This window comes from Lithobates pipiens, unplaced genomic scaffold (assembly GCF_037356315.1).
Source record: "Lithobates pipiens isolate NorthernLeopardFrog02 unplaced genomic scaffold, aLitPip1_a1.2 Scaffold_37, whole genome shotgun sequence".
NCBI classification, from domain to species: domain Eukaryota; kingdom Metazoa; phylum Chordata; class Amphibia; order Anura; family Ranidae; genus Lithobates; species Lithobates pipiens.
Genome location: NW_027507825.1, coordinates 17,524,620 through 17,537,204, shown reverse-complemented (window position 1 = coordinate 17,537,204; position 12,585 = coordinate 17,524,620). Strand labels below are relative to the sequence as shown.

The window sequence follows — 12,585 nt, the reverse complement described above, 5'->3', positions numbered from 1 at the left end:
AGCTCTGTGTTTATTCACACATGGAGCTGCGGCATGCCTCTGCCCCCCCCCCCTTCTCCTGATTGCCTCACTGGCTGTGATTGACAGCAGCGGGAGCCAATGGGCAATTGCCAAAAGCCAATCAGCAGTGTGAGTCCTGGGAGAGGCAAGGCTCTTGTGGACATTGCTGGATCGAGACGAGGCTCAAGTATTAGGGCTGCTAGACACAGAAGGTTTGAGGTTGAGGTATAGTCCTGCAATTTTTTCAGGAAGCTATGTACAGCACCCTGCCACCAGTCATGATCTGCCTGCATTGCACAGAGGAGCACAGAGAGCTAGTGATGACAGCATGGGGTCTAAGATAAGATATGAAGAATGAAAGCGGAAAGGTTTTATTTAGTTAGCATGCTGTTGAGGGAGAGGGAGGAACCAGAGAAAGCAAAAATGTAGGCAGATCACATCAGCTTAAAAAAACACAAAAAAAAAAAACACATTACATCTTATGTAGAAATAGCTGTAACCTGGAAAAAACGCTCGCTGACCTCAGCTATGGCTGCAACTTACAATAAAACCAAAAGGAATTCTGATTTTATGTACAATGTTACACAAGTTTTTTTTTTTTTTCACCATAACACAAATAATTTTATTAACACTATAAACAGATTACAAATGTACAGACTCAATGTGACACAAGACTTTGTATTCTGAGCTGCGGCTGTGTTCAGCCACTCGACATGTACACAGAACGCGGAACGTATTGGTTTGAAACTTAACCAAGTGCAAAGCAAAGGAGACCGAGAAACCTGTAAATTCATTCGGTTTTTTTTTTTCTTAGGGAGCTTTTGCCAAAATAAAGTACTTTTGTTTTTGAAGCAGGTAACAGAAATAGCTGAAGTTAGGTTCGGGGCTCCTCAGCAATCAGATGAAGCCCGGCGAGCTGAATATAACCCGAGCAGGAAGGATAATTTAAAGATTAACGCTCGGCTTCGTCAACTCATTCTCCTCTCCCCCCCCGGAGTCCATACCGATGGAGTATGCTGAAAAAGCAAGTGCGGTGCGGTCTGCCTTTTACCGAAAATGTCACCCCGTTACCAAAGTGTCACCCATTCCTGAGTCATATTTGCCAAGAAAACTAAAACTATACCCAAAAAAAAAGCAGTCCTTTGAGGCCATTGGATTCCGTGATCAGTCCTCATCCACGGAGCACAGCGAGCGCTAACCTTCCTCTAACCGCCATTTCTGTGACTCTTCCTCCCGAACGTCCGGTCGGATTTGGTTGCGCATTCCGCCCAAGACGTTGGAAGTGGCTTCCGTCGCTACTATTAGAGGCTTAACCACTGCGGGTGGGATTTGTCTCAGGACTCCTCCGACGGCTCCCGTCACTCCTCTGTTCTCGTGCTCGCGGGCCGCCGTCTCGTAGATTGTTTGAGCAGTGTCCGTTATTCCCTGGTGGGAGATAAAAAGTCACATTGGAAAGATGTATATTGGGGTTTCCCCAACCTACTGAATTGTGCTAGCTGGAGTTATGTTTTAATAAGTTTGTAGGTTAATCACTTGCCATCCAGGCCACTTCTGATATTTCTTTCCTACATGTAAAATTCATCATTTTATTGCTAGAAAATGACATAGAACCCCCATTATATAGGTTTTTGTTTAGCAAAGACCCTAGAGCAGTGATGGCGAACCTTGGCACCCCAGATGTTTTGGAACTACATTTCCCATGATGCTCAACTACACTGCAGAGTGCATGAGCATCATGGGAAATGTAGTTCCAAAACATCTGGGGTGCCAAGGTTCGCCATCACTGGCCTAGAGAATACAATGACAGACTTTTTATCTCACATGGTATTTGCGCAGCAATTTTTCAGGCTTTAAAAAAAAAAACATTAAAGTTAGCCCAATTTTTTTTCATAATGTGAAAGATTAAGTTACGTAGAGTAAATAAATACCTAACATGTCACCCTTCAAAATTGCACACGCTCGTGGAATGGCGCCAAACTTCAGTACTTAAAAATCCCCATAGGCATTGCTTTGTCGATCACCGGCTCTTCCTGTTTACATTCACGGCTGATCACGTGGTAAAGCGCCTCCGTCAGAGACTGTTTACCTAGATCAGAGTTGCATAATGTATGGCCTTGCCTTACCCAAAGTCCATTTAAAAACGAATGTCTATCAAAAGCCGGTCATAGATGGATCAAAATTAGTTCAGTTCAGCAGGGACGGCCAAATTTGAATCTAACCATGGCCATTCCTGCTCGACAGCAGTTGAACAGGAATGTTGGAAATATTTAATTCAATCAGCTGCATCGCTGATCAGTGTATTCTGACAGTGCAGGAGTTCTCACTGTCAGAATACAAAAGCACAGAGGCGAGCATTCTTCCATTCACCTCGCTAGTGTAAATGGAATCCATTCCTTTTTTTTTTTTTTTTTTCAATCAGATTGCTGACTGATTGAAATACAAAAGACCTATCTATGGGCATCCTGTCCACAGGGTGACAACAACGCTGCACGATTTCACTGCAGATTAAACAGTGTTTGTCACTCTGTGAAAGGAAGTGGATAAAGAACTGATCCACTAGAAGGATCGACAGGCAAGAAAATACAAAGTTGCACTGATTGCTGATCAAACCAATCAATATACGCTTATTGGGATTTTTTTTTACCAAAAATATAAGGCAGAATACCTATTGTCCTAAACCAGTGATGGTGAACCTTGGCACCCCAGATGTTTTGGAACTACATTTCCCATGATGCTCTGGCACTCGTTCCAAAACATCTGGGGTGCCAAGGTTCGCCATCACTGTCCTAAACTGATGAAGAAATTTCATGTTTTTTTTTTGTTTTTTTTAATGGGAATGTTTTAAAGCAGAAAAGTAAAAAAATATATTTTTTTCAAAATTGTCAGCTGTTTTTTGTTTATAGCGCAAAGAAAAAAAATATATATAAAAAAAGCTGAGGTGATCATAAACCACCAAAAGAAAGTTTTATTTGTGGGGAGAAAAAAAAGGACATACATTTTATTTGGGTGCAGTGTTGCAAGACTGCACAATTGTCAGTTAAAATAATGAAGTATCACAAAAAGTGGCCTGGTCAGGAGGGGGGGGGGGGGGTAAATCTTCTGGAGATCAAGTGCTTCAAGTGGTAGTAAACTCGCTATATTAACTTGTACCTACAGGTAAGCTTACAATCAGGCTTACCTGCAAGTATAATGATTATTATACAGAAAATTGCATTTGAAAGACTGCTGCGCAAATACAGTGCCACATAAAATATTGCAACAACCACCATTTTATTCTCTAGGGCAGTGATTCTCAACCAGGGTTCCTCCAGAGGTTGCTAGGGGTTCCTTCAGCATTGGGCAATTTCTAACCCTCTGATAAGTTCCCACCGCCACCATTGATACAGAACACTAGCTTAAAGTAGTTGTAAACCCTTACAACCCACTTTGACCTACAGGTAAGCCTAGATTAAGGCTTACCTGTAGGTCCAAGAAATATCTCCTAAACCTATACAGTTTAGGAGATATTTACCTGAAGACAGCCACCGCTGTCAGCGGCGCGCAGGTGCACTGGGTAAGCCGCAGATTGCGGCGATATGCTGTGAGTTTGGGCTCCCGTGCACATGCGCGGGAGTGACGTCATCGCTGCTCCGGCGAATCACAGCGCCGGGGCAGCGAGGCCCACAGAGACCCACCAAGAAGATAGACGATCGGAACTACAGGGGACAGCGGTGACTTCGCTGGCTCCTGTGTCAGGTAAGTGACACATAATGGACTACTATGCGATGCGATGCGATGCATAGTAGTCCATTATGCTTTACCTTTGCATGGGAATCAAAGAGGAAGTAAACCCATCAGGGTTTACTTCCTCTTTAACAGCTGCTGAATATTTTGTACGTTTTACCTCTTTAACCACAGCGTAGGCTTTGGCCACGCCTTCTCTGAGATCGACAGGCTGATGCACCAATCTGTGATGAGAAAATCTTTTTGCCCTTTTCAGCTCTATAGGACTCGGCCCGGGGGACACCATGTCGTACGCGGTCTCTGCTGCAGCCTGATCAGCACAGGGAAAGATAAAAAGCAAGAAGGAAGCATTATATTTTAAAGTTCAGCAAAACTAGTCTCAGATTTACATAACCACAGACCCGTAGCATGCAACCGGATAAAATGTCTACCGATATGTACAAGTGAACCAGGAAGGCGATTCCTACAAGACGGCAGAGAAATAAGAATACCTGAATCGTTTGGACAACTCTATTGGTGAGTTCCAGGGCAGCCATTGCCGTAGACGTGCCGAATGAAGCAGCTCCTTTCTGGAAGCCCCGTACGATACGGCCATCTTTGCAGTATTGCTCAATAGGCAGCCACACCAAATCCTTAAGACCCTGAACTGAAAGAGGATGCACATTGTGAAACACAAAATCAGACTTTGTTCCAAATGATCCCAACAAGTGAGCAGTAGAGCTGCACGATCCTGGCCAAAATGAGAATCACAATTTTGTTTTGCCTAGAATAAAGATCACGATTCTCGTGGCGTGATATCCTCTTTCACAATATACAAATAAAATTGGGCTAACTTTACGGCTTTGTTTCTTTTAAATTCATTAAAGTGTATTTTTTTTCACCAAAAAATTGCATTTGAAAGACAGCTGCGCAAACACAGTGCGACATAAAATATTGCACCAACCACCATTTTATTCTCTAGGGTCTCTGCTAAATAAATAAATAAATAAATTATATATATATATATATATATATATATATATATATATATATATATATATATGTTTGGGGGTTCTAAGTAATTTTCTAGCAAAAAAATTAAGATTTTATCTCAAAACCAAGTGTCAAAATAGGTCTTTAAAGAGGTTGTAAAGGCTTGTGTCGTTTCACCTTAATGCATCCTAAGGTGAAAACACCTTGCATTCACAGGCCCCCTAGCCCCCCCACCCCCCATGTTTTACTTACCTGAGCCCTGAATTTCCATCGGCGCGTCCCCACCGTCCCTCTCTCCACAGGTTCCTGGCTCTTGATTGGATAGATTGATAGCAGCACAGCCATTGGCTCCCGCTGCTGTCAATCAAATCCAAAGACACGGGTGCCGGGGGCGGGGCCGAGTCCTGCATTAGGCCTCTATGGACGCCAAATGCTGGACTCGGGAGCGCGCCCACAAGGAAAATGTCCGATCGGACCGCGTTGTTGGATAATCCGACTGTGTGTGGGCTCCATCGGACTGTTTCCGTCGGAATATCCAACGGACAAAGTTTTAGAGCTGGGCTATAAAACTTTCCGACAACATGATCCGATCGGACTTTGTCCAATTGTGTGTAGAGAATTCCGATCGGACAAAGTGCCACGCATGCGCAGATCAAATTCCTAGACCAAAGCTATTGGCTACTAGCCTGAACGTAGTCCCGTCGTAACGAAATAACGTCATCACGCTACGTATGATCGAAATTTTCTGACAACTTTGTCCGTCCGTGTGTATGCAACACAAGTTTCGGCACGTGACACCGCTGACATCCGACGCTTCATAGAGGTCTATGGAGCATCCGTTCAGGTCCGCCTAAAAAACTGACAGGCGGACCTGAACGGAACGTTCGCGTGAAAGGGGCCTAAATCTTTTTTTGACACTTCTTTCTTAAGTTAAAATCAATATTTTTTGCTAGAAAATTACTTGGAACCCCCAAACATTATATATATTTTAGCAGAGACCCTAGGGAATAAAATGGCAATTGCTGCTATATTTTATGCCACACTGTACTTTCCCAGTGGTCTTTCAAACGCAATTTTTTGGGAAAAAATACACTTCAATGAATAAAAAAAAAAGGAAAACGCCACGAGAATCGTGACAGAATTGTGATCCATCTTCTAAGCAAAAAAAAAAAAATAATCGTGATTCTCATTTTAGCCAGAATCGTGCATCTCTATTGTAAAGCCTGAAGGTTTTTTACCTTCATACATTCTATGCATGGAGGTAAAAAACCTTCAGTATGCAGCTCCCTCCCTCAGCACCCTTAATAATCAACAGAGCCCAATCCAGCAATTTGCATGAGAGTGGCTGCTCTCTTAGTTGCCTGCCTCCTCATTGGCTGAGACACATTAACAGGAGCCAAGGTCAATCACAGCCAGTGAGGAAGGCGTGGGGGTGGAGCCGAGAGTGAGCATGCACGAGTGCCCCCATAGCAAGCAGCTTGTTACTGGGGCACTCTGCAAGGGGGAGGAGCCCAGAGCACCGGCTGGGGACACAAGAAGAGGAGGATCCGGGCTGCTCTGTGCAAACCCCTTGCACAGAACAGGCTTCTAAAAAAAAAAATAATAAAAAATAAGCCTTTAATAAATCTTTAATTCAAAATTGTATGAAGACACCGACTTCCTGTAATTTGAGCACCCTAAACACAAAATAATTACCAAGTTGAACCAAAGAATGCATCGGCCCCACTCCTCCCAGAATCCCTGGCAACTGGTTCTTCTTAATGTCCGTCAGCCATTCGTTAAAGGCATAGGAGAAAAGTTTATCAACACCCAATAGACTGCAGAGGGGGAACAAAAAAAAGGGAAAAATACATTAAAAACAGGTGACTTTGTAAGTTACATAGTGAGTAAGGTTAAATAAAGACACCAGTCCACCCAGTTCAACCTGAGTGAGTGTCTACAATTGTCCCTATCCCTGTACATTGCACACTCACATCGGTCCCTACCCTCAAGGAGCCCACAATCCAAGGTCCCCATTCATATACTAAGGACAATTAACCTACCTGCATGTCTTTGGAGTGTGGGAGGAAACCAGAGTACCCGGAGGAAACCCACACAGGGAGAACATGCAAACTCCAGGCAGGTAGTGTCGTGGTTGGGATACGAACCAGTGACCCTTTTTACTGCTAGGCGAGAGTGCTAACCACTACACCACTGTGCCGCCCAAAGTAAGTGTTGTGCGCTTTTGAATACAAAATGAATAAAGAACTTTTTTTTTTGGATGAATAAGGCACAATGAGGTCTATGTAGATCATTCAGCACCGTACAGCATGCAGGAATTCATAGGAAGGTGCAGAAGAGGGAACATGTCTACTGGTTTGGGGGGGGGGGGGGGGGGGTTACAACTCATCATCCTAACAAAGTTACATTTCTCTGAATAATGTTTTATTGTTTTCACCCCCATCCAAATGTCTCTTTTGCCCAAATCTACATGTTTATGCTACTACTTTCTTCAATTAAACTTCTACTTTGTCCATTCATGTCAGATATACAGTTGTGTATTATTCAAAATATATGTTACCCATGCCGGTAGCAAAGCCTCTTCAGCTTTAGTTCCGAGTTGTTCAGCTGGGCCAGGCCGATCAATATTCCAGTTAATGTACACTAGGAACACAAAACACAAGAAGTGAAATGGGAGAGGCTCATATAAAATGGGATGGGATGGGATGGGATGTATTCGGCACTGGGTGACCAGTCTAGCTGAAAGACGCTGAATATTTAGCAACATATTACGTAATCTCTGCTTGACTCATCCTTCAAATCTCCACACTGACCTTATTTCCCACTTTACTACACCAATTCGTACACTGCATTGTGTAACATTTTTCCATTACAAAAAACTTTGCATGGAAAATAAAGACAAATAAAAGTTTTTAGCTTTGGATAGAGTAGGTAAGTTTATTTTTTGCTGTGTCTCATTGGGGGGGGGGGATATTACTTTACTTCCTGTGCTGGAGACACAAAAAGGAAGTGTTAAGAAATGTCAACCGAGTAAGGAGAATTCCACAGTCATCCGAGGAACAAGCAGAGCCGGGAACACGCAAAAATGGTAGGACCTGCAACCTATGAAGTAGCTCACAGCTCCGGGGGGCGCACTTTGACCTTTTCATCCTGGGTACTAAATGACCTTGTCCCACAGCTGGGTATAAGGGTCCCCCACTACAATATCTACGCACACCTCTCGTTTTGGTGACAATCATGAGAGTTTGGATGTCCTATCAATTTCTGTCCCAGTGACCATGCAACAGGACAAATAGAGATGGTTAATCTACCTAGCGGGGATACACACAGCAATAAAACTTGTTAAGCATTCTGCTTTCCCGAGTTTTCTGAAGCTGAAAAAAGTTACATATATGCATATGGCTACCCATATACATGCATTTTACACCAGGGTCCCATATTTATGGTTATCTGCAGGTGCTCGACTAACCTGGTTAGCTCTGCCTCACTTCAGACATTCCGTTTGTCAGCAAAGAGGCTTTAAAAGACTATAAACATAATTGATTATTGGCTGATGTTTGCGGTTATCAAGCAGCTGCCTAATCCCCCCCCATGTCCTGTATCCCATCCGGGGCTCTTTGTGAGATGATAGGTTTGGAGCTCCTAGTTGTCAGGATTTCTGCTGTGGTCAGCCAGCAGCAGCAAGCGGGTGTGCTTGTGTGATCTGAGCTCCTCTGATTCCATCACCATCTAATGCAAAGTATTTTGTGTATGGTGTACCTTATAGCATCTGTGCATCTATATTAAAATGGAATCCCTCTTAAATTTTGCTCATACAATAGTGGGAAGAAGGACCCACCTCCACCATGACCACCTTCCCTATCTGGTATCTCCTCATATCCGCTCAGACAGATATGGAAGGGAGACCCATCTCCACCCGACTACCTACTCTATCTGGTACATCCTTGTTTCTGCTCAGACAATAGTGGAAGGGAGGACTCACCTCCACGCTGACCACCTGCCCTATATAGTACCTCCTTACTTCTGCTCAGACAAGTGGAGGGGAGGACCGATCTCTACCCTGACCACCTTCCCTATCTGGTATCTCCTCATATCTTCTCAGACAGATATGGAAGGGAGGACCCATCTCCTTCTGACCACCTTCCCTATCTGGAATCTCCTCATATCTGCTGAGACAGATATGGAAGGGAGACCCATCTCCACCTGACCACCTTCCCTATCTGGTATCTCCTCATATCTGCTCAGACAGATATGAAAGGGAGACCCATCTCCACCTGACTACCTACTCTATCTGGTACATCCTTGTTTCTGCTCAGACAATAGTGGAAGGGAGGACTCACCTCCATGCTGACCACCTGCCTTATCTAGTACCTCCTTACTTCTGCTCAGACAAGTGGAAGGGAGGACCAATCTCTACCTTGACCACCTTCCCTATCTGGTCCCTCTTCAATGGTGTGCACACAGTAGTGGAAGGTAGGTCCAGCCTCCACTCCAACCACCTGCCCTTATCTGGTCCCTCTTCACTGGTTCTCACACAACAGTAGAAGGGAGGTCCAGCCCCCAACCCATCCTTCTGCCCTATCTGACCTCTCTTTGTTGGCGATCAAACATTGAAAGGAAGATCCTGTCCAGACCACCTGCTGTGACCCAAGCGCCCACAAGCCGTGCGTTTTTTTTTTTGGGGGGTGGGGGGGTCTTATTCAGGAGAACAGCTTACATAAACATTATTACTCCCCCAAAGTTGACCTTTACCTGATCCATTGAGACATGTTTTCCATGGTAATCCAGTCTTATGGGAACTTCAGAGGTGAATCGGAATTCTCTGAACAACAGGTGACAAAAGTAATTAGTAAATGCAGGGTCTCTGTTGCAGAAAGAGCTTACAATCTAAAGCTAAACATAGACAAATGTCCCTGAGAGGAAGACGAGACATCCACCTTTCATTTGTAGTACTGTGATTTGGCATTTTCTTGTGTAACTTACCTATTAGGCAATCTAAGGGTTGGACCATTCATGACATAAATGTCCCTATTACAAGCACATATTACAGCCAAATAAAGGGAATCTAAAGTCAAAACTTTTATTATGGATAAACAAGGAATGGCTAAAACCCATCAGGGTTTTTTTTTGCCACTGGAGGGATTTCCCTTTACTTCCCATCCTGTTGACAGAACAGAAAGTGAGAGAAGATCACCAAAGTGTAACCCATTTGAGGACTTCCCTTCTGTTCCTGTTCCAGCAACTTGAAAAAAATGTCCATTTTCCCCTCACTTTTAGATGCACTTTAGGTCAAAAGCTAATTAACCTATTAGTACTACGCAGGCATAAACCTATCAATAGAAAATCCCATAACCTACATATCAGATAGTGTCCCTGGTAGAAACTGAAAACAGGACTCAAAATGCTACAACTCAAAAGCTGGCAGGCACTGGCCTGTGCCACCATTCCTGTTTATTTCATTTTTAAACATAGTTTGATTCTCAAAGTGGTACTTTAACATAGGGTGACGCTATGAAAGTACCAGTAGTGGGGTGCCATCGTCCTGAAATTGACTTAATTGAAAAATTACATAAAAATAGGTATAAAAAAGAAAAAGCTGAAATATAGTTATTATAATAACATATACGATAAAGTTAGTTTAATAGTATACCCTGTACATATATACATTGACATCACACAGAGGCAAAGCCTCTGAATTAAAATTTCTGATACACCCGGATGTAGACTCGGACACACAACTCATCCGATACCCATATCAGGCAGTGCTCTAGGGACCGCTTCTGACTTACGATTATGAATATGGTTACTACGTGTTGTCAATGTCTATATGTACAGGGTACACTATTAAATTAACTGTATCTTATATGTTATTATAATAACTATATTTCAACTTTTCTTTTTTATACCTATTTTTAATAAAATAAGAAAAAAACTTATTTGGGTGCCTATAAAGTCCATATCTTTTATGTAATTTTTCAATTATTTCATTTTTAATGTGGGCAAAGATGGCTCCTCCCTCAGGTGTACCGATAGGTATTGCCCATGTGAATGAATGGGTGATTAAATCCCAAAAGGTCTCATCTCATAGACCAGGGGTCTCCAAACTTTCTAAAGAAAGGGTCAGTTTACTGTCCTTCAGACTTTATGGGGGCCGGGCTGTGCACAGTGGAAGTAAACAATGCCCGATCTTTGGTATTCGAAGTAGAAATAATTGGTGTCGCTGGGGGGGGGGGGGGGGGGGAATAGTGCCCCATTGTTGGAGTCAGTGGCAGGAATAATCCCTCAAGGGCTGGATAAAGGCAAGCAAAGGGCCACATCTGGCCCAAGGGCTGTAGTTTGGAGACCACTGTCATAGACCAATGGCTCAATATATGTTAATTGAATTAGCACACCATGGAAACCAAAATACTGCAGCAGAACTTATTTGTATAAGCCCCTAACAATGTTAATTGATGACAAAACGCGTATGGTGGAGCTAAGGCGTGTGAAATCATCGCATCGTGGCCTTCTTGTTGTTTTGAAACTTTTAATCTTTGTGACATGTTGAATCTGCTTTGATATATGTAATAGTTTTTTTAATAAATGCGAGTGCCCATTTTTACTAGACCATGAAGCGGCTCCCTTCCCTTTTTTGATATATATGTCTTTGGGAATTAATCCCTTGTTCTTGGCGCAGTGACCTTTAACCTGGAAAGTGTGTCCGTGGTATTCCACAAGTACAAGTATGGATATGCTGCATGAGCGTTTAGGCCCGCTTATCATCTGGTGGTCAATATCTGGTGGTAAGAGGCTGCGTGTGCTCGTTGAAGGTGAAAGGAGCTTATTTGACATCACTCCATGATCTATGAGCACACTTCAGGTTATTTTTCATCTATATATTTGTGGACACTTACTATGGACTTTTTAGAGGACTTTTCTTTTATGTAGATTTGTTCATGCAATTATTCTGCTTGAAAATATTGCATCGTTTCAATATAAAATTGTACAGCGGATAAAATAAGTATTGAACACGTCACCATTTTTCTAGGTAAATTTATTTCTAAAGTTGCTATTGACATTAAATTTTACCATGTTGGTAACAACCCATGCAATCAATACATACAAATAAACCAAAACAAATAAGTTCAGAAATTAAGTTATATGTAATAAAATGGAATGACACAGGGAAAAAGTATTGAACACGATAACTGAAATGTATTTAATACTTCGTTCAAAATCCTTTGTTGGTAATGAAAGCTTCAAGACACCTCCTGTATGGAGAAACTAGTCACATGCATTGCTCAGGTGCGATTTTGGGCAATTCTTCCACAATTATGCCCTGTACACACGATACGATTTTCCGACAACAAAATCCATGTTTTTTTTTTCCTGATGGATGTTGACTCAAACTTCCGAATGTCAAGAACGCGGTGACGTACAACACATACGACGAGCCGAAAAAAAAAAAATGAAGTTCAATAGCCAGTGTGGCTCTTCTGCTTGATTCCGAGCATGCGTAGGACTTAGTGAGTCGGAATTGTGTACACACGATCGGAATTTCTGACAACGGATTTTGTTGTCAGAAAAGTTGAGATCCAGATCTTGTGTGTCCGAAGTTCCGATGGAAAATGTCCGATGGAGCATACACACGGTCGGAATTTCCGACAACAAGCTCCCATCGAACATTTTCTGTCGGAAAATCTGACCCTGTGTACGGGTTATAAAAGTCTTCAAATCTTGAAGGTTCAGTAGGCCTCTTCTATGAACTTTGATCTTTAGTTGTTTCCATAGATTTTCTATTGGATTCAAGTGAGGTGATTGGTTGGGCCATTCTAGTAGCTTTATTTTCTTTGAAACCAATTGAGAGTTTCCTCGGCTTCGTGTTTGGGATCACGGCCTTGCTGAAATATC

The 12,585-nt window shown here is 42.7% G+C and overlaps 1 protein-coding gene across 1 annotated transcript in view; it reads right to left on the bottom strand.

Annotated features, from left to right (window-relative positions):
- Positions 1-355: 355 nt before the first annotated feature.
- Positions 356-12,585, bottom strand: part of ATG2B (autophagy related 2B) — a gene marked incomplete in the record, with an annotated part of 199,484 nt that continues 187,254 nt past the window's right edge. The window contains 6 exon segments of the mRNA XM_077466778.1: positions 356-1,425; positions 3,884-4,033; positions 4,215-4,369; positions 6,391-6,512; positions 7,256-7,338; positions 9,448-9,517. Of these exon segments, the coding sequence (XP_077322904.1) occupies positions 1,195-1,425; positions 3,884-4,033; positions 4,215-4,369; positions 6,391-6,512; positions 7,256-7,338; positions 9,448-9,517 (811 nt within the window).